Consider the following 27,649-nt stretch of genomic DNA (forward strand, 5'->3'; position numbering starts at 1 on the left):
CAAACATATTTACGGATACACGAATTAAAAATACTTATGGTTATTAATTAATGTGTATATATTAGCATTGGATATTAGCATTGGCACCCCAGATTGGCACACAAATACGTATTTATAAACCAATCAAAATGTGATGTTTGACCCGGAAGTACTTCTCCACATGACACGTCGTACCAAAATATGAACCAGAGTGTTGTACCGATAGATAATGAGGACCACGAGATAACAGAAAGTAAACAGGAAGAACACGTGGAACCCATGGCATCCAACAGAAACAAATTGATATTTTGTGCTCTTGGAACATTTGTCTGCTACTTTTACTACGGCATTTTGCAGGAATCAATGTAAGAAACTAGATTTACACGTAAGACACGGGACATGTCAAACTTGACATGTAATTATTCATAACCACAGGTATACAAGACGACATTGTTAGTTTATTTATATACTGAATTAACTATCCTTGGTGTATTCAGTTCTTTGTATATATTCGTAGTACACATATTAAAAAAATAAATAATATTGAACATGTGTGTTTTATATGACATGAAAGGATGATTTTGGGGGGGGGGGGGGGGGTTACTGACAGGCTGTTGTACTATTACTATTATTCCAAATAATTATGACCTCTGGCAAGTCTATTTTTTTCTAAGTCCCAGAAAGAAAAAAATAGCCTTGCTAGACTTCATAATTATTTGGACTATTGAGTATTGTACTATATAAGATATGCTGGCATTAATATCAGACAATCCTGTCAATATCATGAATATGCTGTTCATAATAAAGTGTAAAGCTATATGTACATAATGTCAATGGTGTTTTGTTTTCTGAAACGTATGAAAACTTGGAGATCTATAGATAATCCTGCACAAGTTGAAGTTTATGACATAAGGACACCACAAATGAGACAGTTTAAATACCCAACATATAAGAAACAAAAGACATCTGGAGGTCAACAATTAACAAAAGACATATGTCTACAATATGTCAATATGTAAAATCTGTATATATGACAAATCTGATGTAACAAAGACAGCTACAAAATTTCTTTCTTTTGTCAAACAATTAAAGACTGCAGGAACAAATTATCCTCAGTCATAACAAAAAAAAATACCAATGAACCTAAACGGTAGTCCAAATAATTATGACCTCTTGAAAGTCTATTATATTTTTTTTCTTTGACGCCTTACTTCGTTGATGTAAGGCGTCAAAGAAAAAAAATATAATAGCCTTTCAAGACGTCATAATTATTTGGACTACCTAGCTACATGTAAACGGGTGCACTCACTCACAATGTGTTTCTTTATACCTATCCACACCTGAAGTAATCAGGCAATCAAGTTTTTATCTTAATTCAAAAATAAAAACAAAAAATTAAATATTAAATATTAGAAAAATCTGAAAACAAAAGAGAAATTGTAAAAATTAATAAACTAACAAATATATACCAAAAAATGGAATAAATATGTAAACAATAAAAATTTGACAATCTATGTTTAATTGTATTTGTAAATACATAAATTTGAAGAAAAAATTACCAGGCATGCAGCGGAAAGTAAACATCAGTATGTTGATGGTTTTCTGAAATTGAAGAAGAAGAAGAAGAAGAAGAAGATGTACATTTCAAGATTTAATTCTCAACTCAGCTTTTTACCTTGAACTAGTTTTCTTGTTTGAATTGTTTTACATTTGTCATTTCTGAGTCTATTATAGCTGACTATGTGGTATATTGTATACATGGTATACAGGCTTTGCTTATTGATGATGTAAACTGTATACATTGTACTTGTTAATTTCTGTGTCATTTGGTCTCTTGTAACAAGTTGCCTCGTTGACAGCCATACCTCATCATCTTTCTTATATGAAATTCAATTTTAACAGATACATGTACATATATAACTAAAAGTTACTGCCAATACACTAAAAAACAAAAATATAAAAAAAGAAGATGCGATATGATTGCAAATGAGACAACTCTCCACAAGAGACCAAAACAGGCGCAGTTCCAGAGGGGGGATTTGAAACCCCCCTTTTTGAATAGGGCCATGTAGTTAGAAGCCACCCCCTTTTGTCCTGGGTTAGGAACCCCCCTTTTTATTTAGAATGGCTGGATCCGCCCCTGCAAAATGACACAGTAATTAACAATTATAGATCACTGTACAGCTGTTAACAAACAGCAAAGTCCATACCGCATAGTCAGTTATAAAGGGCCGCAAAATGACATTGTAAAACAATTCAAACGAAAAAAATATAGGCCTTTTTTATGTAAAATCAAAGGTTTTGATGTATAGGGTTTTATAAAGTGTGTGGTCATGGCTTCATATGAGCTGCGTCAAATACATGTAGTATTTGACCTTATGCAAATAAACATCAATTCATCTGTTAACTTGTACGGGTAAAAACAAAATCTCTCTGAAGAGTATGTAAATGTTTGAAAAATTGAATTAGATTCTGATTGTTTTTAGAACCCTACATTTTTACAAAACAGAACACCACTCATAGAAGAGTTAGACTTTTCTCTCGAAATTGATTGTTCCAAATTCAACCAAAATTTTGTACATGTACATGTATCCATGCACTTGTATTGTCTTTTTTCTATTAGAAGCAGCTCATATGTCAAGTGTGGTGTTTTAACAACCTTTACATAAAAGATTGTGAAGGAGATACTTCAAATTTGTTTTTAGTGTTCCTGTTTTATACTCAGTTGATAATTGATTTTTTGTCAAAATCATATTGTTTATAAGTTCAAGGTAAAAAAAAACCAGAGTGTTGAGTGGCAAGAATGGCTCATGAGAACCCCCAAAAATAAACATGCTAAACAACCCCTAAACATTAATAATTCTTTCGCAAAAGTTATTTTTCTAAATGATGACTTCTGCCAGTGGAAACCCTGGTTCCTGTTAATATTTGAATGCATATAAAAACTTTTTTTTTAAAGTGGTATAAGATATCAATGCAACTTCATTGTGCCATGATACCTTTTCACTTTCCTTTATAGAGCCATTAGTTTTTTAAAGACATTGTCAAAAACTAGTTTATGTACAGTTGTAATTATCTACATTTTTGTACATTCAATTTCATTTTAGCACAAAAGGAAAATATGGTGAAGGAGAAAAGAATGAAAAGTTTACATACACCTTGGCTTTGGTTTTTGTACAGTGTGTAATAAATGCCATTGCAGCAAAATTCAGTAAGTTAAGTTTTACATACCAGTAATTTGCTTCATACATTTTATTTTGAAATAAATGTAAGAAACAATGTGACTATTCTAAGTTTTGGTACTCACTGTGGTATTTCACCTCCTGTATCAGCCTCTCAACATTGAGGTTGCTTGTTCCAACCCAGAACATAGAAAGTTCCTGTTTGACTCCAATCAGAGTTGACTAGTATTGTCAGTTTTCCCTGCTGAAAGTGTTGACTCTGGCTTCTTCATCCAATAAAAAACAGATTCCAGATATACCCAACAATGCTGAGAATGGTGTTAAAACAGTCAAATAAAATTCTATTCTAAGGAATATTTAACATTATTGCCAACTAAATTGACCAGGATGTAAGTGAAAAAGCATTGAGCATGTTGCATACACATCTATATCTGTGATACCATTTCATGTTCAAATGTTGAAATATTGTACATGTATATGAGTAACACAAAGTTACTACTGTGGATTATTATTATTTGTTGGATATTTATTTTTCGTGGGCACATGTACAGCCTGTAGGTAAACATCAATTTCAAACGTTCAACTACATGTAATAACATATATTTAAAAGGATTTGTATACAGAGATTGGCAAAACCATGAAATCAAATATCCTGAATATGCAAGTTTTGAACAGTCCTCATAAATTTATATCCATGAATATTTTATCCAGAGTATCTTTAGACAAAACAGCATATTTATCTGATTAAACACTGAAATCTAAACTGTTTTAACAGTTGCCTGTCTGTGTTTATTATAGTATTATCAACATGGCACAAAGAAGAAGACCAGACACCCGTAAAAATGAATCTGTTTTGTTCCCTGTCCTACTTGGGAGCTATGTTGGCCAGTAACCAGGCTCTTCAACATGTCAGTTATCCAACACAGGTATGGTATACAAATGAAGTTTAAATAACTGTCTTTTGTTACATGTATTTTTTTGGAATTTGATTTTGCCATGTTACAATGTACTAGGGTCTACAACATACATCTGTATCAGTTATCTAAAGAAAACAGTTTTCATTCAATTTAAGAGATAAATGTATTGTAGCTTCTCCACAGCATCAATTGGTGATGTGATGATTGCAAATTAAGTTTACTAGTGACATGTTAGCCAAGCTTGTAAACTGGAATTTGCAAACATCAAATCACCAATTGATGGCCAGTGGGGGTCCAGAAATTTTAATAAGTGGATGCCCACTGACTGCCTAAGAGGGGGCCCACTTGGGTTATACTTCAATGACTCCCCATATTATAATCAACCATATTTTCCCAGAAAAGAGTGGGCCCAGCTCTAAATAGATGCTGTATGAGCTTTATGCAAATATTGTTATCTCTATCCTAATGAAACTGAAAGAAAATAGCATCAAATCACACATTTAAAATCTCACATTTGGTCTGCCCTTGCACATATGTTTTCATAACAGGGTATTTTAAATTTTCACTTTAAAACATGGATTATGAAAAAAGTATCATGTGTATATATGCATATTGAAAATTGAGGTTGTGTTTTGTTTTTAACAGTTTCATTTAATTTTTTTAGGTACTTGGAAAATCAGCTAAACCTATACCAGTGTTAATACTTGGTATTTTGCTGGCCAGGAAGAGGTATCCAGCACTGAAATTTCTATATGTACTTCTCATAGTTATTGGTGTAGCAATGTTTTTATATAAAGATCAGAATGCATCTGGGAAGCCATCTGTTTTATTTGGAATTGGAGAAATGCTTTTAGTAAGTACAAGTAAAGTAATAAAATCTATTGGTTTCATTATTGTTATATTGTACTAAGAAAATATAATAATGTATTCAAGATGTGGGATAAAGATTAATGAGATGGACACCAAACAACACATTAAAATTTAAATTAGATTAATTAATACTTACAGATTATTTGATAAATATTAAATCAGTACATGTACATGTACCAACATTTTGAAAATCAGAGTAAAAGTAGTTCTTTGCATTGTTATAAATACATTTTTTTTCAATTTATGGATTTATGACTTGGAAACTGATTTAATATAGTGCTTTTTCATAACAAAATTATTTGAACATACTCTTATATATAACAGTATTAAAATGTAGTGCAAATATAAATGTTATCATAATACAATGTACTAATCACAATATATATTTAAGTGTTAGTTTGTTTTTGTTTTAGCTTCTCTCTTTGACATTAGATGGAGTTACAGGAGCTCTACAAGAAAATATGAGGTCCAAACATAAAACAGGTCCATACACTATGATGTTTCAAATTAATTTGTGGTCAGTGGCATGGCTGTGTGTAGGTGAGGTTTTATTTTTATAAAGTTCAGTAAATCTCCCCTTATGCTGAATTTGTGAAAAGCACACAGTAATGCAGACGTCTGTCTGCTTGTCCATAACACAATTGTTGACTCCTCTGAAGTCATGTCTTGCATCCAGTCCTCGTCAAAACCAGGCAACTGTTAAATCATAGAAATCCATTTACTTTTAGCATTATTGAATGCTTGGCAATTGTAATTGTTCCATTTCCAACCATGTTTAATTTCAAAGTGAGGGTTGCAATATTGCTTAGGAGATTAATAGTTTATTACAAATTGCAGAAATCTTGCATACTATTTTCTCATAGAAAAGTGTTCAGGGAAGATTGTCAAAGAAATAAGAAATTTTTAAGTATGTGCACAAGTTGATCGTGTAATATGGCTAAAAAGTGATCATTGTAATAAATGATATTGCTTTCTTTTCATACAATTTTTTGGTTAATAACATTTTTTTAAATTTTTTTTTCAGGTTTGATATTTACAGGAGAAGGCTTGTCATTTTTAGGTTTTGTTGAAAGACATCCTGGAGTTATTGTTAAAATGTTAACTTTTAGTTGTGCCAGTGCTTTAGGCCAGGTAAGTTGAATGGCTTAGACGTTATGTTCCTATATCATATTTTCATAGGGCTATTTGATATTTGTCTTTTGTTCTGCCAATACTGATCAATATGTATGCAGAGAACTCTTTGTAGAGAGTCATATGACATTATTCAGCTGCCATGACAAATACTCAGAATCATTTGTGTCATCTTTAAATAAGAAGGTACGGTATGATTGCCAATGAAACAACTCTCCACATGAGGCCAAACGACTCAGGTATTGACCATGGAATTTAATAACTTATGTCACCTTACAGCCTCCAGCCATGAATGAAAACCCATACCGCATAGTCAACTGTAAAACTTTTGTGTTTCATATTGTCTGTTTCAATGCTTTTTAATTTGCAACTACTTGAGAAATTGAAAAATTCGTAGGAGGTCTCAAATAGTATCGTTAAGTAATTATTTTTGGAAAAAATTTATAAACCAAGTGATTCATTTAAATCAATTGTTTTTATTGTCTAATAGAAAGTACATTGTATCATCATGCACCAAATATTACCATTAACATAATTTTTGCCAAAAGTTTTTCTGTTATTTGTTATGAAGATTCTCCCATTACAACTGAGTTTAGAGTTTCTGATTCTGATACATACACTTTGCCATTTCTGCTTTGCTGGTAACATATTGTCCTTGCAAAGCCTCATAATTATTTTACACTAACAGAGATTTCTTTATATTTGAATAAAACAAGAATGTGTCCATAGTACACGGATGCCCCACTCGCACTATCTTTTCTGTGTTCAGTGGACCGTGAAAATTGGGGTCAGAACTTTAATTTGGAATTAAAATAAGAAAAATCATGTCATAGGGAACATGTGTACTAAGTTTCAAGTTGACGTAACTTTAACTTCATCAAAAACTACCTTGACCAAAAACTTTAACCTGAACTTCGCACTATCATTTTCTATGTTCAGTGGACCATGTAATTGGGTCAAAACTATAATTTGGCATTAAAATTAGAAAGATCATATCATGGGGAACATGTGTACTAAGTTTCTAATTGATTGGACTTCAACTTCATCAAAAACTATCTCGACCAAAAACTTTAACCTGAAGCGGGACGAACGGACGCACAGACGGACGCACAGACGGAAGAACAGAGGCACAGACCAGAAAACATAATGCCCCTCTACTATCGTAGGTGGGGCATAAAAAAACACTTTTCACTGGTAATATAAAGATCATGTTTGTCCATTTACCTCATTAACAAACAGATGCTGTTATATTTTTTTAAATGTTTTTGTCTTCTTTTTTTTCAGATGTTCATTTTCATGACTGTGACATCATTTGGACCATTAACATGTTCCATCATAACTACAACACGTAAATTCTTTACAATTCTTGCATCAGTTATTTTTTTCCAAAACCCAATGAACAATAGACAGTGGCTTGGAACTGCTATGGTGTTCACAGGACTTGGTTTAGACAGTGCCTATGGAAAAGAGATTAAGGAAAAGAAAGATAAAAGATAATGATTGTTAATGCATAGATTTTTATTTGTATGTTATGTTTGCTGATGGTTAGGATTTCTGTTAAATGTTTGCTTGTGTATTTTATTCATTTGATGGGATTCTGCAGTTTTTAGAGGATAAGAATAGAAACTGACCTTTGTAAGTCCACCAGGAATTATTTTTATATACATTTAATAACAAATGTGATACATGTACAACTGTATATGAATGTAAAGTACATGTATATAAAGTAAATTGTGAAAACATTTATATTTCTAATGCAGAAATTTTGACAGCTTTCATCCGAGAGGGACATTACAAAAAATATGGATAAAGGGCAACTTAATAAAAATGCCCAACTTTGTACACAAATTATGGCTGCTTTGGTAGAAATTAATGATAAAATATAAAACATTTTCTGGATATGAATAAAAATATTTGTGTATCCAATTTAAATCTTCTCATCCTTATGGGTTTCTGTAATAGGATTAATGATAATCTTTTTTTGTGTTCTTGTGAAATGAGTTTTTTTATATATCTCAAATCAACAGTTTTTATGACAAGCTGGTTTGCAGCGCTATGTAAGAATATTGGGACCAATATTGAAGAAATGGCATTAAATGAACAAATCAAGCACACCAGAACTCAGAAATCTTTACCTTGTGAAATATTTGACAAGAGGGATAAATAAGGTTTTCAAAATAGAGAATATTGGTCTAGAAAATGAATGAATACAGAAATAAGGACTCTAGTACAGACCCTCATGAAATAAAGACCAGGAATTAAGTGCTAAAGTGAAATATTATGACCTCAAAACCCTATAGTTCTGAAGAATATGTTGACTTTTTAATGTCATTTTGCTTTTCTGCATTGTTGGGTGGCTGTCTCATTGATGTATACATCTTTTCATATTTCTGTTATTTTCTGAAATATTTTGATTGAAAAACAAGACTGTTTTGTTATTGGGTTGACATTTAACATCAAAGATATACAAAATCAAAATATCATGACTACATTATATTCATTATTGATAAAAAAAAAAGTATCTTTTTAATTGTTTATTAAATATTTAAATTTGCCTCAATTTTGCCAAAACAATGGTGCAAGTATGCAGATAACTTTCAGTTTGTCATATTTTTTATTGCATTATACATTTTTTGCAATTGATAATCATTATATTTGGTGAATTTTTACAGTACACTATTTGATTCACTATCTTTTTCATGATGTGACCCTTAAAAAGCAAGTATATTTAATACTCTGGCTTATGTTTTAGCCAATGAAATTGTACAGATTTAATAAAATCTGATTTAACATGTAAAAATACAGTTTGAATAATTACTTCATTGAAAGATAAATTATATATTTTTTTCATATTTTGTAAAATTTGCAAAAAATATCAGTGTCCATGGCTTATTCTTGCACATAATAGCTTGCTTACTGTTAAAGGTATTTGTTAATTTTTAATTATTTAAATTTCTGTGAAAGCATTGTGATATTTGTTCTTTTAATATATTGGAACATTAAACACAAAATTCTCCAAGTTCCTCTGATGTTCTATTGTACAAGTAAGAGATTGCATTTTGTCTGTGTAAGTGTCAATGATACATGAATAAAAAAGAAAACCAACCATACATCACATAAAGGAGGATGAGAAGAAAAGCTAATATTGTGTGTACCAAACTAGATATGTGACCTTGATGCTTTACATTTTTAAGATTCTTATATTTTTGCCACCTCATCATTACAATATTGACATTCGAAGACGTCTGATATGGATAAACTTTCATCTTGTTGTCACAGGTTAAAACCTGCATTGACCAATATGAAAAGGATACAACTGTTTTATTGTTGTTATATATTGTTTAAAAGCTATGTTGTCAATTAATGTCACATGTTTTTGATTATTAAATGCTTGTCCATGTTTGGAGACCAGTTTTATATTAATTGTTTTTTTAAATCATTCCAGTGGAAAATATAGACAATTGTGTGAAATCATTGAAATATATTTATAGCATTGGATTTGCAGCTTCATCAGTTATTAAAAGAATCAAATAATTAATTGATATAATATTGAAATATTGTATCTTATTTCTTAATTAACTTTTCTTTTTAATTGAACATAAACATTAAAATTATAAGTATGGAATTATGGATATTATAACAATTTAAAAAATAACTGCCAGGGATGAGCAATATTTTAAAAAGAATAGAATTGAAATCAGGAACATTTTGTGAAAGTTTTTGTTACAATATCTTGTTTAAGAGAAATAAAAATGAACATTTTTATTTAAAATGGAAAAACTGATTTTTTTTAATACAACATATAAACAAGAGTAAATAACTGGATCAAAAGACAAAATTATTTTGCATAAATCCTGTAAACATTTAATGAAATATCATATGATAAAATTGAGAATGGAAATGGGGAATGTGTCAAAGAGACAACAACCCGACCAAAATAAAAAAACACAACAGCAGAAGGTCACCAACAGGTCTTCAATGTAGCGAGAAATTCCCGCACCCGGAGGCGTCCTTCAGCTGGCCCCTAAACAAATATATACTAGTTCAGTGATAATGAACGCCATACTAATTTCCAAATTGTACACAAGAAACTAAAATTTAAATAATACAAGACTAACCTAGATTGAGGTATTAGTAATTTCTGTATGATTAGTCTGTGATTAGATACCAAAGAATCAAAATTCTTACAATCTAAATCAGCATATGTGTAAGCCAAACATAAAATGTCAGAATTCTTTTTGAGTTGACCATTTATACGAGGAAGAATCTCCCATCTAAACAATTTTATAGATACATGTACAAGGCATTTATATTACAATAGGGATTCATTATTTTCATCGGGGATTAGTTTTTAGGCACAGATTAAGGATTTGATGTCGGGGATATGCTTGAGAATAAGAACTAAAGACCTTTGTTTGACTCAAAATTACTGTAATTTTAACTTTATTACATTTTCAGGGATGTGCCCAACGTCTAAGTCAACACCTGGTTGATTTGCCGAATCCATTCATGGCTCCAAAAACTTTTTAAATGTGATATAATCTGCATTTTTATACATACAAATGTACATGGACATAATTTTGAATAGAAACATATCTATACTGACTGCCATTTATTATACATGTGAAATTCATTATAATTTTTGTGGTAATTTCTTCCTTTTGTATAGCTGTATGTTTTCATGAAATTTGTCAGTTGTTGATAAAAATGTGTTTGCAGTTTTAAAAGTCAATTATTAAACAATTGTAACTGATATACCATGTCACAGGTATTAAAAATAAAACTACAATATATAAATAGATCAAATATATGATGAGTACATGTATGTTCAGTCTTCAAACGTTACCAAAGGTCTATCTTGAAAGATTAGTTTTTAGTTTGTTTTAGAATAAAGAGAATGTTGAGTGTGTACAGGTAATATTGCAATGTTGCTGAATATTTTTTTTGAAATTCAAATCATCTTTATTGCATTGAAATGGTATAACTAGTTTAAAACAATCAGACTAGAATTAATTCCTAGTATATTGTAGGTAATGTTGAGGTAGTTATGTGATGTTTTATTTATTTTGCAATGTTATGTTATGGAGATGTGTCTTGACAAATTAAAAGGGAATAAATATTTTTCTGTAAATTTTGTGTTTTTGCTTCATTTTGTTTTGCATGCAACAAAAGTCACAGAAAGGGAAACAAGGTGATTACAATACTACTGCATCAATGATGTCTTTAGTCTTTAGAGCTTTATATTGCATTGTCCACACTTTCATTGTTTATCAACTGCTTGAAAAAATCTTTTGTTTGGTCATGTGCATTAATTGGTTTTAAAAGTAAATGAATTACTATATTTGGTACTAGTGTTGTGGGTTCCTTTCAAGGTCTTTAGTCTTTCAGATGTTTTGTATGCATCAGTCTTTTTGCTAACATTGAAATGTCCAAGCAGGACCCTTGCTGGCATGTCAGTTTTCTAGTTATATATCTGCATTAAAAAAGTGGGGGTTTACTATTTTATCTCGGTCCATCCTCCAGTCTGTCTATCCCATGACGATCTTTTGTTGCATCTTTCTCAGGAACTACATAAGGATTTCTGAAATCTGTTTTAAATGTTTATGAGTCAACTATACTGTGTAATACGTTTTCAGATTCATCATTCAACCCCTTACTGTTAACTGAACACTTGCATCAATTTACACATGACATCCAAGTTAAAAATTTACATCACATTTATCTTTTGTCGCTCCTGTTTTGTCAAAACACATCTAATAAATGTACTGCCCTTCTTGCTGTATCTTCATACAGGAATGGTTCACTCTGAGAGACTGCAAATTGCTACAGTTATACCATTTCCTGAAAGTGGTAATAGAGATTAGAAAAACAGTTTTAAATGACAAATGTTTCAAATCAGTTTTTTCAATAGGTTCAAAGGGTTCTTTCTGTATCATCTTATTGTCAATAATAAGGAAGCTTCTTATATTTTTTAAATATGAGGTTGATGTTACATAGTTATTTTCAAAATTTGAATATCGAAAAAGGAAAAAGGAAACAACTTGTGTCTGGTTTTGATGTTTTGGATACATTAAGTATACCGTTTATTTATGTTGCATGCGAAGTGATATTAAATTATTGAAATCCCATAATGTGAAATCATATTGTAGTAAACAAAATCCAAATACTTAGAATGAATTGTCCATGACAATTATGCTTTTTTGTTTATTCTTATTCATCAAAGGAACATTTCCAATATTTTTTTTACTTGGCACCATCTAGTTAATTGTTGCGATTTATTCGAGGATACCCACAATAGAAATGTAACACATACAGGCAGTTACTACCACTAGTGATAAACAGCAACTTCTTAAATGATTGGATTAAAATTTTTAAACTGAAACAAGTCAAGACACATGAAAGGCTTAATGTGAATCAGTTTACCAAAACCATTTTGGGATGCAAAATATTGAATGTTTCATCGAAAAAAATTAAAAGAACGGGAAATTTACTTCAGATGTGAAATATTAAGGTGAATTGAAATATAACTATTGGATTATATAATTGTTACTTGGATTATAGATTTAGAATTATTTTAACCTCTGAACATTTAAACCATAATTGAAATCAAGGTGAGGGATTACGTGTATTATATGTAAATCCTGATTAATTTGAAATGAACAACAATGGCTTCCTAATAAAGGTAATAATCATAAATATTTAGATTTTATTGTTTTCTTTTGGAATATATAATAATTTATATACAGAATAGTACTACTAGTAACTTAAACTGTTTCATGATTTCTTACATCCGATTTTCACGATATTTTAATATTGTCAGCAATGAAGCATCGAAGTTGCTATTGTTTCCCACTTGCTTACATTTAAATAAACATGTAGGTTTCTTCAGAAACTCCACGATGATTGCATGCTGTTCACAATTTTTAAAGACCTGATATTATAATAATTATTGTACTGTATTCTTAATGATTATGATTTAAGCAATTGTATGTTATTGCAGGCTTTCAATAATCACATTATGTCAATAATAAATTAAGGCTCCGAAATTTCAATATGTGAAACAATTCAAGCCAAATGCAAAACAATGGCTTTTTCATGGTAAACCAAATTTAAGAAGGGAACCATCGAAAACCGCTGAAAAAGAAGCTACTGACTTGGAGCAGGCACATGTTCAATGTACATGAGATAACACTGTGCGCTTTCAACTGTCCACTTCAACTCGGACAGTGGTGTTACAACACAACAAAGAAAAAACTATAAGAATCATTCGGGAATGGCTTGACTTATCGGATTGACACTGCACAACAATAACAAATATAACATAAGAACAAAAGACCAACATTACCGGTCTAAGATAATTCACAGTCACTGAAAGTTATTGTTCAAAGTTAATAATGATATTGTCTTTGTTTAACAGATGGGCTCTAAACATGGGATGTTCATCAACAAAAGAAATCGACGAATCGCAGATATGGACTAATATACACTCCCAGTTACCCTCACAAACTTCAAGGGGTAGAGCAAACGAAGATAGCTTACAGCAACCAAAAGTAGACGGTTCAAAAAGTAAAAGGAGTAAAACCTATTTTGAACCATGTATGTTATATGTAAATGAACCAGGTCATAAAAACTATCACTTGAATGACTTAGGTTTGTACGAACAGGATATCAAGTTTACCACAAGAGGAAAAACTTCTACGCATCAAAAACGTCCAAACTGTTCGGGATTGTGGCTTGACGACTCTTTTAATGAAAAGAAACTGTTCTGTAAGGATGATTTTAAGTTGCTCAGACCAAAGGTAACTATTAACTCGATTATTCTATATTATCTATATAAACATTTTCTTTATTATTTAATGTACAGCCACAGTGAAGTGTTACATCTATTACATATATCATAACGTATATTGAACTTGCTTTTCATGCATCTTTCTCTACACAAAAATGATTTGAAAACATGATAATAGGAATGAACTCGGGCGTAAGAGTGCACAGTTCCCTGTCAATTAGTGGCACCCGCAAAACTGTAGCAACACGTCAATCGTTGACTCGATGTTATATTGAAAAAAATATAGGGATTTATTATGGAAGTTTCATTTAATCTTAGCTTTAATTAAACATAACACTTAATTAACACATCATAATGTCGTTGATATGCCATTCAATGGGAAACAGAAGTTAAGCATATCCTACTCTTCATCTGTGACACCTGTCTTGTTTCCGATGTGAGTTCACAGATTAACAGTCCTATTTGGTTATGTCACATTCTGGGAAAAACGGACTAAATTGTGGTTTGGAATTATCTGTGAAACGAATATTCATAGCATATATCAATCAACTCGTGATGGCGTTCATAACATTTTCGACGGGATAACTTCAACTTTACTACTTGGAAACTTTGGTGTAAGATGCTATCCACGTCATACACATTTTTTATATGAACTCTTGCGCTTAGATGATTGGGTTGCACTTTCATTGAATTATTCCCAACTACTTTTATTAACAAACCATCTATTTTATTAATGTTTGTGAATGTTTGAATCTATCGCTTTTTATTAAAGAGAAAATTAATAAAGGCGACAGTAGTATACCGCTGTTTAAAAGTCATCAATCAATTAAGAAAAAAATTAATTCCGGGTTACAAACTAAAACAAGCGAAACACATCGACAATATGAGGACAACAATGAAACAACAAAACACTGATGTGCATAAAAAAAACCGACAATAACACATATATAGAAGCGAACTATTATATAACGACTGCCATATTCCTGACTTGGTACAGGACATTTTAAGCAAAACTATGGTTAAATGAACCTTGTTTTGTGGCTAGCCAAACCCCGCGCTTAGATATATCGCCAAATGACAACATTAAATGACGGGAAAACAGTACAAATATAATTAGTTTTGTTTACCCGTTCAAGGAATAAAACATTTCAAAAATCAATGAATTCTTGCGTTTCTTAGTCGTTTAACTAAATATAAGTAGAATTGTACGAAGCAGATTACATATATCCCCAACCATTAAGATAAACTGCTTAAAAGATTTAGCATATTCATTTTTAAAGAGTGTACATGCTATACAAATTGAAAATAATAGACAATTAAATGATTGCTATTCGCCTAATAAGATATTGGTTTTTTTTTGGACAAAAAGTATAAAATTGAGAATGGAAATGGGGAATGTGTCAAAAAGACAACAACCAGACCATAGAAAAAACAACAGCAGAAGGTCACCAACAGGTCTTCAATGTAGCGAGAAATTCCCGCACCCGAAGGCGTCCTTCAGCTGGCCCCTAAACAAATATATACTAGTTCAGTGATAATGAACGCCATACTAATTCCAAATTGTACACAAGAAACTAAAATTAAAATAATACAAGGTAAAAAGTATACCTTTATTTCAATTTGGGATCTTTTTTTGAATGAAGCCATCTTATCATTTGCGTAATAAGCCATATTTATGCGTTACTAAATGAAATCTGAGTATTCTATTTGCAGGAAATTCATCCACAAGCGTGTATTCTTGTTGATTTAACAGAAGAAAGAAACTGTGATACAATTGATACTGAATGCAATATTTTCATGCTCAATGTTCTATTATTAGCTACAGACTCATTTTTATTACAAAGAGTAAGTGTAACTTCATCACCATTATCATCATGATTTTTTTCTGTTGGTCCAAGGATTAGTTAAAGTATTACAATACAAATCCTTGGTAAGTCGTAAATCAATTCATTTTAAAATCATAGAATGAATAAGGGACCAAGTATATCATATTTCTCCTTATTCACTACTTCCGAGATGCAAAATTGATCAGCAATAACCAGAGCACCAGTTATTGACATTTATTTCGTTTCTGCTGTTCTACGTATAAACTATAGGTAACATAAGAATAATAGACGGACAAAAAACAAGAGGCTCTAAAGAGCCTGTGTCACTCACCTTGTTCTGTGTGAATATTAAACAAAGGAAGCAGATGGATTCATGACAAAATTGTGTTTTGGTGATGGTGATATGTTTGTACATCTTACTTTACTGAACATTCTTGCTGCTTACAATTATCACTATCTATAGTGAACTTGGCCCAGTAGTTTCTGTGGAAAATGTTACCGGTAGTAAAAATTTACAAATTTTATGAAAATTGTTTAAAATTGACTAAACAGGACAATAACTCCTTAGGGGGTCAATTGACCATTTTGGTCATTTGACTTATTTGTAGATCTTACTTTGCTGAACATTATTTCTCTTTACAGTTCATCTCTATCTATAATAATATTCAAGATAATAACCAAAAACAGCAAAATTTCCTTAAAAATAACAATTCAGGGACAGCACCCAAACAACGGGTTCTCTGATTCATCTGACAATTCCAGGGCAGATAGATCTTGACCTGATAAACAATTTTACCCAATGTCAGATTTGCTCTAAATGCTTTGGTTTTTGAGTTATAAGCCAAAAGCTGCATTTCACCCCTATGTTTTATTTTTAGCCATGGCGGCCATCTTGGTTGGTTTGCCTGGTTACGCCACACATTTTTGTCGAACCTTCGACTTTAGTCGAAAAAGCGAGACTAAGCGATCCTACATTCCGTCGGCGTCGTCGGCGGCGTCAACAAATATTCACTCTGTGGTTAAAGTTTTTGAAATTTTAATAACTTTCTTAAACTATACTGTATTTCTACCAAAATTTGACAGAAGCTTGTTTATGATCATAAGATAGTATCCAGAAGTAAATTTTGTAAAAATAAAATTCCATTTTTTCCGTATTTTACTATAAATGGACTTAGTTTTTTCTGCGGGGAAACAAAACATTCACTCTGTGGTTAAAGTTTTTAGAATTTTAATAACTTTCTTAAACTATCCTGGGTTTATACCAAACTTGGACAGAAGCTTGTTTATGGTCATAAGATAGTATCCAGAAGTAAATTTTGTAAATAATTAAATCCATTTTTTCCATATTTTACTTTTAAATGGACTTAGTTTTTCTGCCGAGAACCATTACATTCACTCTGTGGTTAAAGTTTTTAAAATTTTAATAACTTTCTTAAACTATCCTGGGTTTGTACCAAACTTGGACAGAAGCTTATTTATGATCATAAGATTGTATCCAGAAGTAAATTTTGTAAAAAGATTACTCCGTTTTTTCTGTAATTTACCTTTAAATGGACTTAGATTTTCTTACAATCATAAAATAGTAACAAGAGGAATATTTTGATTTTTTTCCTCATTGTTGTTGAGCCTGCGATTTACAGCAAAAATAGGCGAGACACTGGGTTCCGCGGAACCCTTACAAATTTTTTAAACAAGATACCCCAAAGAGGATTGTGGCCAAGTTTGGATTAATTTGACCCAGCAGTTTCAGAGGATAAGATTTTTGTAAAAGATATATAAAATTTAAGAAAAATGGTTAAAAATTTACTTTAAAGGGCAATAACTCCTAAAGGGGTCCACTGACCATTTTGGTCATGTTGACTTATTTGTAAATCTTACTTTGCTGAACATTATTGCTGTTTACAGTTTATCTCTATCTATAATTATATTCAAGATAATAATCAAAAACAGCAAAATTTCCTAAAATTACCAATTCAGGGGCAGCAACCTAACAACGGGTTGTTAGATTCATCTGAAAATTTCAGGGCAGATAGATATTACCCTTATAAACAATTTAACCCAGTCAGATTTGCTCTAAATGCTTTGGTTTAGCCAAAAACTGCATTTTACCCCTATGTTCTATTTTTAGCCATGGCGGCCATCTTGGTTGGTTTGGCAGGTCACACCACACATTTTTTTAAACTAGATACCCCAATGATGATTGTGGCCAAGTTTGATTTAATTTAGCCCCGTTGTTTTAGAGGAGAAGATTTTTGTAAAAGTAAACGACGACGGACGACGGACGCCAAGTGATGAGAAAAGCTCACTTGGCCCTTTGGGCCAGGTGAGCTAAAAAATTAACAACACAAATCTCAGTAAAACGAGTTTGAAAAGATTGCACCGGGTGGATAATTTTGTGGTTTAGTTAATTTTTTTCACACCATCTATGTGTCATTTCACCAAAATTCAATGACCGCAAATGAAAACCTAAACTCTACAACTATAATCATTTGCTTTGTCTTTTGTTGTACTGTCATTTTTGAAATGCAGGTACTCCCTGATGACTACTCGAACACAAAGAAATACGATGGTATATTCCACTGTCGGTTCTGCAGATTTGGAAACTGGGAAGATGTTTACATTGATGACAGACTTCCTGTTGGTGAAGACGGATTAATTTATGGACGGTCGGACGAATATAATGAAATGTGGATTCCATTGTTAGAAAAGGCGTATGCAAAGTAATAATCTTTTACTTCAATCTAATTTCATAATTTTGGTACAGATCTGATATGATTCGAACGTCGATAGTTATTGAAAACGTTATTTTTTAAGAGTTTAGCTTTTATTTGATTCTTCCTTTCACCAAGAGTAAAAATAAAAAATGGAAATGAATCATAAAAATATCAAACATCAGTTCCCAAAGCATTTCACCCAAAACTGAAAACACAGTAATCCTAACTGCTACGAAAGGGTATAATGGCCTTGCTTCACTAATAGCATTCTCATGAGAATAAAGCATTTGATGATATATCGTAAACGAGAACAAGAAAACAGAAAGAAGACTCACAGAGGAACATTGTCACCCGTCTCATAATTTTCTACATGTCTGTACCAAGTCAGGAATATGACAGTTGTTGTCCATTCGTTTTTTATGTGTTTTGTTAATTGATTTTGCCATGTGATTATGGACTTTTCGATTAAATTTTCCTCTAAGTTCAGTATTTTTGTGATTTTACTTTTTATAGGTATACATGATTGCTGACGTCATTTTTTCTTTGGTACAGAATATGTTGTAAAACTTTTACATATTTTGAACTATCTATCTCCCGTAGGTTCGGAGGGACTTATGAAGCAATAAGGAGAAGGAAGTTTCTTGAACATTTTAGAACATTAACCGGCGGTACTGGAGTAGAAATAAAGTTATCTGATAGGAAGTTTGACATGGTTTATATTGGAAACAAGATTGATCGAGCTCTGCAACAAGGATCATGGGTAGTCTGCTCTGTGTCAGTAAGTATCTAATCTGAACATTCATCTTATGGTATGTACCTATCCATGGCACAAATGTAAACATTCAATGATTTTTTAGTAAGGAATATAATGATATTTATTCACCTATTTCAATTCTATAGATCTTGGTTTTTTCATTTTGCGACTTGAAGTGTGTGTAAAAATAGTACAACCATTCTTTGATATCCCTTTGAATACATATTTCTCAAAACTAAACAGACAAACTGAATGTCTGACAAAAAAAAAGAAAAAAAAATCTTCAATAAAGCAATGCTAACGAAGTAGCTATTTTTTTTCGTTAGTCCTTAATACGTAATCTTTCTGTTAGTGGAATTTAATAAAGTACGATTTTAGTTTTAAAAAACTATAGGTTTAAAAATATATGATTTGACACTTTCTGAGAGAGTTCCAATTTTTTTGTAATTGGACATTGTGCATCTTTTTAACGCAATGGTTTTTCAAGCATTTCACTGATTTATATTTTTCATATGCTTATTGACACTTAATGTCAATTGATATGATTACACATTGTAGGAAAGTTCTGATGGCGAATTCGGCCTTATGTATGGTCAGGTTTTGATAATAAAGGCTACCTTAAAGGTAAGTTTGACTGCAATATTCGTGGTTGTACATGGATAAGCAATAACATACTGATACGTCATGTGCTCGTAATTATCTTCGACCTTAAAAATATATTTCTATTATGGTACTAGTTTAAAGACCGCTTTAGTACTAATTTTGTACTTGTACGTAGTTATTAAAGGTACCTTACTTTTATTTTAGTACCCCAGACGCGCGTTTCGTCTTAAAAAGACTCATTAGTGACTTTTATATCAAAATATTCATAAAGCCAATCAAGTACAAAGTTGAAGAGCATTGAGGATCCAAAATTCAAAAAAAGTTGTGCCAAATACGGCTAAGGTAATCCTCAAAGTTTTGTAAACAGGACACTTATAAAAATTTACTAGTACTTGCTGTAAGTACTTATCAAAGCTTAATTTCACTTCACTTCACATAATTAATTAATGATTTAGACATCGTGTCTCAAATCATAATGTTTTACTTGAAGGTTGAAACAAAACGAGGAAAGGAAGTCATGTTGGCGAGAATGAGAAATCCAATTGGAGACAATGCATGGACTGGTCCATGGAGTGAACGGTAATATGTTCAACATGCGCAAGTTGTTGTTGTAAAACTTGATTAGAATACAAATTTCATGTAAGGAAAAGGTTCACACTGCATTATCTCCCAACTACTAGATTTCAACTGGCTAAAAATAACTTCATTATTCCATCGCCAATTGCAAACGCATTATAACCATGTGTGAAAGGTCAAATTCGTAAGAAAATTATAAATACTGTCAAAATTTCAGATGTCTCTAATATTTTGAGAGTAATTTGCTTTGATTTATAGTCGAGAATACTGGAACAATCTATGTTATAACTGTCAACCCAAATAATGGAGTGTTAACCCAAATAACAGGATTCGACGAGCATTGCAGGAGAAATTTATATGCATAATATGTCATAACCAAACAAACTCATTATCCTTCCAGTTCGAAAGCAGTATGTTGCATTTTCAGGAATGGACTGTTTTCTATATAAAGATGTGATACTTCTTTTGCTGTTAAGTGATAAGTGTCACTTTATTAATCGTATCTATGTATTTATCTATCATATTAAAAATGAAGATGTGGTGTGATTGCAAATGAGACAATTCTCCAGAAGAAACCAAATTGACCAGTATAAGAAATAGAACATTAAGCATAATCATGAAATAAGTAGACAGCTCTCTCACAAGCAAACAAACCCCTAACTGTAAAAATATAAGGGCATACACTACAGGCACATGGTTGTTTCGGTTTTGAACTTTAAGAGTTAAAAGTTTCTGATAAATCGTTAAAAAATCTATTTATTTAACAATAGTTTATCTAAGTTGAGTTTACAAATGAACATTCTATATTTACAGAAGCAGTGAATGGAAAACTGCTGTATGCAACCAGAGGCCCTTAATGTTGGATCGTGAATTTTGCATGTCAGTCGATAGTCTGATCAAGCATATGAACTGTATAACTATATGTAATTTGATACCAGAGCAGGATAAACTTGGTACAGAAGAAAGGTCAAGTAATTATCATATCACAGTTTGTTTATTTATTACAAAGTAGTCAAACATTGAATCGTGTTCTTAATCATTCTTCTTTACAAATGAGTTCCTGTACTATTAATGGCTTATAATATTGACACACGTAGAACCTTGAATTCCAGCTTTCAATATCCTTCCTAATAAAAATGCAACTAAATAAAAACTAATCAGAGATACCAGGCTTATAAGTGTGCTTTTACATAAGACCAGGTGATAGGCAAAGAAAATTGGAGAGCTTTAAATACTTAAGATTTCAAAACGTTTCGCAAAAAATACATTCTATACTTGGGGATCGAGCTGAGGGATCGAGTTGGGGATAGGAAAACCTCAGTGTTTCGGATACAACATGTGTATACAGTAAATATGACAGAAGATCAACGTTTAAATGATATTTGATGTCAGTACAAACCTTTTATATCATCAGAGATAAAAGAAACTTCTATTAGTAGTAGTATCGACCAAATTGTTGAAAAAAAACCCAATCAATTATACCAGATTTATAATTTTAAACGCCAGACGGACATTTTGTCTACATAACACTTATCAGTTGATACAACTTACAATAATAACATTGACCAAACAGTTAAAGAATCCCATCTGATGTCGATAAATGGACAACACATGGAGTAAATATATCAAATTCCATACTGGGTTGGACAGTTAAGATACTTTTGGATTAAAAAAAAAAACCTAGCCTAAACAGCTTTCCAAAGGTACTGAAACTCCACAACACGGTTTCCATTACTACTATTGAATACTGTTCAGCTACATTATAATTACAACATTAAAATAATTAAAAAAAAAAAATTATTTTGGCGCAAAGTAAGATGTCATACATTTATATTTTGTAAATTTTTTAAAACAGATTACACAACAAAAATCTATAGCGAATGGAAAGGCAGCATGGCGGCTGGACTTGACTATCTAAAGAATCCAAAATATTTAATCAACATTTCTGACAAAGGTATACTAATTTAGTAGTATTCTGACAGGGGTAATTAAGTAGAATATTGATAGCAGTAAGTTAGTAACTTAATAAATAAAATTGAGAATGGAAATAATAAAGTTTGAATTAACTAATAATGGCGCTACATCGACCAAAAACAATTAAAGAAGGGGGATACGAAAGGCAATCTCCTAGTGAAAAAAATATAAAAAAATCACAAGTCACAACTTACACTTCATTATGTAAAGTACACTTCACTAGAATACTAAGGTATAAGGAAAATGACAAAAAAAAAACAATGGACAACAGGAATTGGTCTTGAACATTCTATTTATTAAAGATAAAGTTTGTCGCGATAATATATGGGAAATAAGAAATATATATGGCGTAATTACAGGAATAGAAGACGATGGAAAAGTCCGAGTTGTCATAATTCTCGAACAAATGAAACATCAAACATCAATGGAATTAGTTGCTATAAAGACAAAGTTGTACAAGGTACACACAGAGTGCAAACATGGAATGATTATAGAAGATATAACAGAAGAAGGCATATGTTCAAAACGGATATCTGTGACCTTGAGTATGCGAGTGGTCCCTGGGAATTACTTAATTGTGCCTCACACAGACAGAGAAGAGTTTGAAAAAGATTTCACAATTGTTATATATACACCAACACCGTTAAAAGGAGTAAGGTAAATGTTTAGCTTAGTTTGTTAAAAGTTTTGATTGATGGTTGGAAGTAAATTAATTGTCAGTTGTAGTACATGCAGGTTGTACTCCAAAATGTATCGTTTGATAATTTAACAATTTGAAATGAAATTTAACATTGTCGTTGTCTGTGAAATTTTAACATAAGTGACATGAACGGCATCAATGTTTAAAAAAACAACTTCTTGGTTAATGCCTTTGCATGTCTGACTTTTTATTCGGTGGTACTAGCAGTCGGGTATCAGTAGTTCAGTATACTTACATGGCATAATGACATACAAACTAAAGCTATATGCAGTATTTAAAAGACGTATATTCTATAATCTATATATATATGTATTTTAGAAAACTAAATGCTGTTTGGTATGTTTGTTTTATTTAGATTATTTGCAACTTCAAATATTTTTATTATTCATGTAAATTAACAACATTATTAGAAGTTGGTGGTTAAGACACGTCTTTTTTTTAGGTTATGATATAGTAAAAAGAACTTCACAAACACTTAATTTTAAGCGTAAAATAATGATTACAGTGGTCCACAAACAGGTTGAAACGAATATTTGTTATTGTGAACTTAAATCACATGCTTTGTTTTGAACACATTGCTACTAGTATTATAAGTCCCTTCTGGTTATATAGCTTCTTTTGAGAATAAGATGAGTTGGTATGTATACAGTGATTATGATACGTCAAACACAATTTTACAACTAGACTTCCTAACGAATTGAAGTACTAGTACATTTGTATACCAATACATACGTGTTCATCTCATGTATACATATACCTCTTTATTCTAAATTTAGGATATGACCATTCCGTGATATGGCATTAAGGAATTCGCATGAATTAACACATATAACTTTAATTTTAAAAGATTGCATTTTGATTTTTGCTTTTGTATTTCTTTAGATTCATTGATGAAAGAAACCCTATCTTAGTTTCGAGACAAGGTACTACAGTAAAATTAAAAGGCGCATCCTCAGAATGTAAACTTGGTATGGCTATATACTTTAATGTAAAGTTATATCTTTATTTTCCGTTAACAAATGTTGACTCGTATAATAACTGATGACATGTAACAATAAATAATTAGCTTTACAAAAAAATATTTGAAATTGAAAAAAAAAGGATAAGGGCAAAACAAATATTTCAGCTTTTTTATTTTGAGCACGAATAAACTCATTATATAGATAACAGGATTGAATTTTTATATTTGCAATAGAGTTTTGTCTCGTCAGTAACGCTCAAATAAAAAAAACGATGAAAAGGCCAAAACAAGTACGAAGTTGAAGAGTATTGAGCCAAAATTTTCTATAAGTGTTACCAAATAAAGCTATGGCAATCTAATCCTGATCTAGAAAAGAATTAGTTTTTCAAAACTTTAAAGTTTGACAACAGTCTATAAACTATAATTATTACCATATAATGAGATTTCAAATTAACACAGACGTGCTGAATATTGGGCTGGTGAAACCCTCGGGGAATCAAAACTCCACCAGCAGCGCCATCGATCCAGTGGTTGTTAAAAAAACTCATCATAGATAGTTATCAAAGGTACCAGGATTATAATTTAGTACACCAGACGCGCGTTTCGTCTACATAAGATACCAGGATTGAATTTTTATATTTGAGCCAGACGAATATCTCTGCAACTTTTTTTTTTTCAGACAGTGTGAACTATTCTTGGGGAGAATGGGATTTAAAACAAGGCTATCTACATGGCGACGAGTTCGAGAAAAATCCACAATTTGAAATAAAAGTTCCAAAATGAAGGTTTTAAAATTTTGTAATGAAACATGATACTATAAAATATACTTAGTTTTGTTTATTTTAACCAAGATATTTAAAATACTTTTTGCTAAATTGTATTTATGTCGCATTACATAACTTGAGATTCTATCTAGTTTTGAATCTTAAACCTAAGAAACAAAAACAAACGACATCATAACAAAATAATGCTAATATTAGATAAAGGCAACAGTAGTATACCGGTGTTCAAAAGTCATCAATTGAGAAAAGACAAATCCGGGTAACACGTCAACTGCCATATTCCTGACTTAGTATATGACATTTTTAGAAAAAATGGTAGGTTGAACCTGGTTTAATGGCATGCCAAACGTCTCGCTTTATTACAATACTAAAACACATAGCTTAAACATTACGTGGCAGAAATGTATATTACCAATAGCTATCCTTTCCTACCTTTCCGCATGTGTCCTCAAATTTTGACGATTATTTTGACTATTTACAGCGCCTTCCTGTGTGGTTAGATTTCAGTTACTAAAAGATAGTTTTCAAGAAGATGCATGCATTGGATTTAGGCTTTTTAAGGTATATGTCATACAAGGTAATTTGTAGATTTAAACTTTTAAGAAAATTTCTTAAACTAAAACTCTTTTAATTGAAAATGATAAAATAAATAAAAAAGTAAAATCACAAAAATACTGAACTCAGAGGAAAATCAATTTTCAATCAAATGGTGGATTAAACCTGGTTCTATAGCGCTAACACTCTCACTTTAAAACAGTCTCATCAAATTCCGTTATATTTACATGATGCGTTAAATAAAAAGTCACAATTAATAATATAGTCAAAATATGGGCACATCAGTCATCATCGTATAACAATTTATTGTTTATGACAATGTGTGTCGATATTTTTATAACAACGTTCTCACAGCAAAAATATATTTCACAGATGACCAGTTACAGGAAAATGCCTCTTACCAAATCTTGGATCGACGCAATCTGGGATGACCCCGTGAAATGTCATGATGGGTCAATAGAAGGTTGGCATTGGGATTATATTGCACCGACCTACACACTTGCGCCAGGGACTTACATTGCTATAGCATGGGCTGACAAACCAGATTACAAGTGTTCATTTTGTTTAGTTGTTAGGGTGTCATTTCCGATTGAAGTAACGTAAGTCATATTTCATCATCGAATGTTTAACTGAATTTAGACATTGCACTTATTACATTACAAAAAGACTTTATGTTCAAAGATGTATTTCCGAAGTAGGGAGTAGCTGCAAATTCTTCACATTTGCTAATTGATATGTGATTCGGTGGTAGTTATGCTGTCCATCTTTTACTTGCGTTTCCTTATTGTCCCTTTACTGTTTCTTTTGAGATTCAACAACGAATTCATGTTAAACAGCAAAACAATAGATCAAATCAATCGGCTTTCGACAATGTATGGTATAATTTTAGCGCACTTAAGTGAGAAAATACGCACAGATGAATTCAGTTGGTTTCTATTCGTTTTATATGTGATGGACCTTTTGACATTTGATATTAAAGGGAATTCCCGATTTGAATTTCCCATGAAGTTCGGTATTTTAATTGAAAAAATTGATATATGATATACGTGAATAAAACAATAACAAAATAAAAACAAACAAAGTGAATACGAGAAAAAAACACGTGTCCTCATTTTTTTAAATTTTATCTCCAGCCCAGTAGTCAACATTTCGGTGTTGAAATTAATATCAATAATGTGGTCATTTTTTAAAATAATTTCCTGTTTACAAAGCATAGATGACATTAGCCGTATTTTGCACAACTTTTTGGAATTTTGGATCCTCAATGCTCTTCAACTTTGTACTTGTTTGGCTTTATAAATATTTTGATATGAGCGTCACTTATGAGTCTTATGTAGACGAAACGCGCGTCTGGCGTACTAAATTATAATCCTGGTACCTTTGGTAACTACTCACACGCTTACTCCTACGTGTTCGAAACAATACCTACCTTCACTGTTATATTTATATTTTCAGATGTTATAATGATGGTAATTATTCATGAACAAGTATTCAGCATCTTAAGGAGTATATCACGACTTGATGAAGTTTTCGAAAAAAAATTGGTTATGGTTGAAATCAAGCAGATGCCTCCAAATGAAAAACTACTTCAAACATTGATACTGACTATCCCTCGTTGTAGAATTGAAAGTAGTTTTGAACATGTGAAACATTTACAAAACTGATTTTTTTAGTAATATATAATCATTATCATTTTCATTACCCAACATTCTTATTCTCGGATGGTGCATATTGTTAGTTCTTCAGTTTAAAACATTCTATAGAAACAAAAGGCATGTAAGGTATGACAGAAAATTCCTTTTCATGTCATGAATAATGTAAACAATTTTTGTTTTGACTTGATTCCCTAACATCTGTGTCTGTGATGCTTAAGTTTATGGATCTAGATTCCACTTGGTGTGTGTGTGTCTCTCCAATGACTTTACCCCGGATTTTCAATATGTTCGAGCCATTACTACCGATGGAAAAAAATATGACAGGTACATGTAGCTTAAAATTAATCATATTCAGAACCATGATAGAAACACAGAAGGCACACAGATGCACAAAGTTTACTACTTTGCCGTAAATTCGAAATATTATAGATAAGGAAATTATTGTTAAGCGTTTTAAATTGCACCAATAAATTATAAGGGTCACTTTTTTTTTTTTTTTTAACTCTATCAACAATACAAATGAAGCTGGTTGTAAATATGTCTTTCATATCATCCGAAATTTCAAGTTTTAAATTAGCTTAATTCCTCTGAAACAAATGGCTGTATATCCAAAGATACGATCAAACAAAAAACAATGAGAGTCAAGAATTTACAACAAATCTGGAAAAAAGCAGTTACCCA

General features: G+C 31.4%; 2 protein-coding genes across 2 annotated transcripts; both read left to right on the forward strand.

Annotated features, from left to right (window-relative positions):
- The first annotated feature begins 113 nt into the window (after positions 1-113).
- LOC134707301 (solute carrier family 35 member B1-like) lies at positions 114-9,956 on the forward strand. The gene is made up of 7 exons (XM_063566949.1): positions 114-344; positions 3,087-3,190; positions 3,960-4,087; positions 4,743-4,931; positions 5,362-5,488; positions 5,973-6,079; positions 7,364-9,956. The coding sequence occupies exons 1-7, from the start codon at positions 181-183 to the stop codon at positions 7,574-7,576; spliced, it is 1,032 nt and encodes a 343-aa protein (XP_063423019.1). The 5' UTR covers positions 114-180; the 3' UTR covers positions 7,577-9,956.
- A 3,548-nt stretch (positions 9,957-13,504) lies between these two features.
- Positions 13,505-24,753, forward strand: LOC134705780 (calpain-A-like; the record flags this gene model as incomplete). The annotated part of the gene is made up of 11 exons (XM_063564498.1): positions 13,505-13,878; positions 15,582-15,713; positions 18,224-18,414; positions 19,009-19,186; positions 19,721-19,786; positions 20,256-20,344; positions 21,155-21,312; positions 22,197-22,295; positions 22,675-22,972; positions 23,898-23,983; positions 24,656-24,753. Coding segments are annotated over exons 1-11 (1,764 nt in total), but the record flags the coding sequence as incomplete, so codon positions are not given.
- Positions 24,754-27,649: the final 2,896 nt, after the last annotated feature.

Source organism: Mytilus trossulus, chromosome 2 (genome assembly GCF_036588685.1).
Source record: "Mytilus trossulus isolate FHL-02 chromosome 2, PNRI_Mtr1.1.1.hap1, whole genome shotgun sequence".
NCBI classification, from domain to species: domain Eukaryota; kingdom Metazoa; phylum Mollusca; class Bivalvia; order Mytilida; family Mytilidae; genus Mytilus; species Mytilus trossulus.

Excerpts from the sequence above, each read along its gene's own strand:
- LOC134707301 (XM_063566949.1), top strand. The coding sequence starts at position 181 with ATGAACCAGAGTGTTGTACCGATAGATAATGAGGACCACGAGATAACA. Across the intron at positions 5,489-5,972 it reads AGTGGCATGGCTGTGTGTAG|GTTTGATATTTACAGGAGAA; the intron begins GTGAGGTTTTAT and ends TTTTTTTTTCAG. Across the intron at positions 6,080-7,363 it reads GTGCCAGTGCTTTAGGCCAG|ATGTTCATTTTCATGACTGT; the intron begins GTAAGTTGAATG and ends CTTTTTTTTCAG.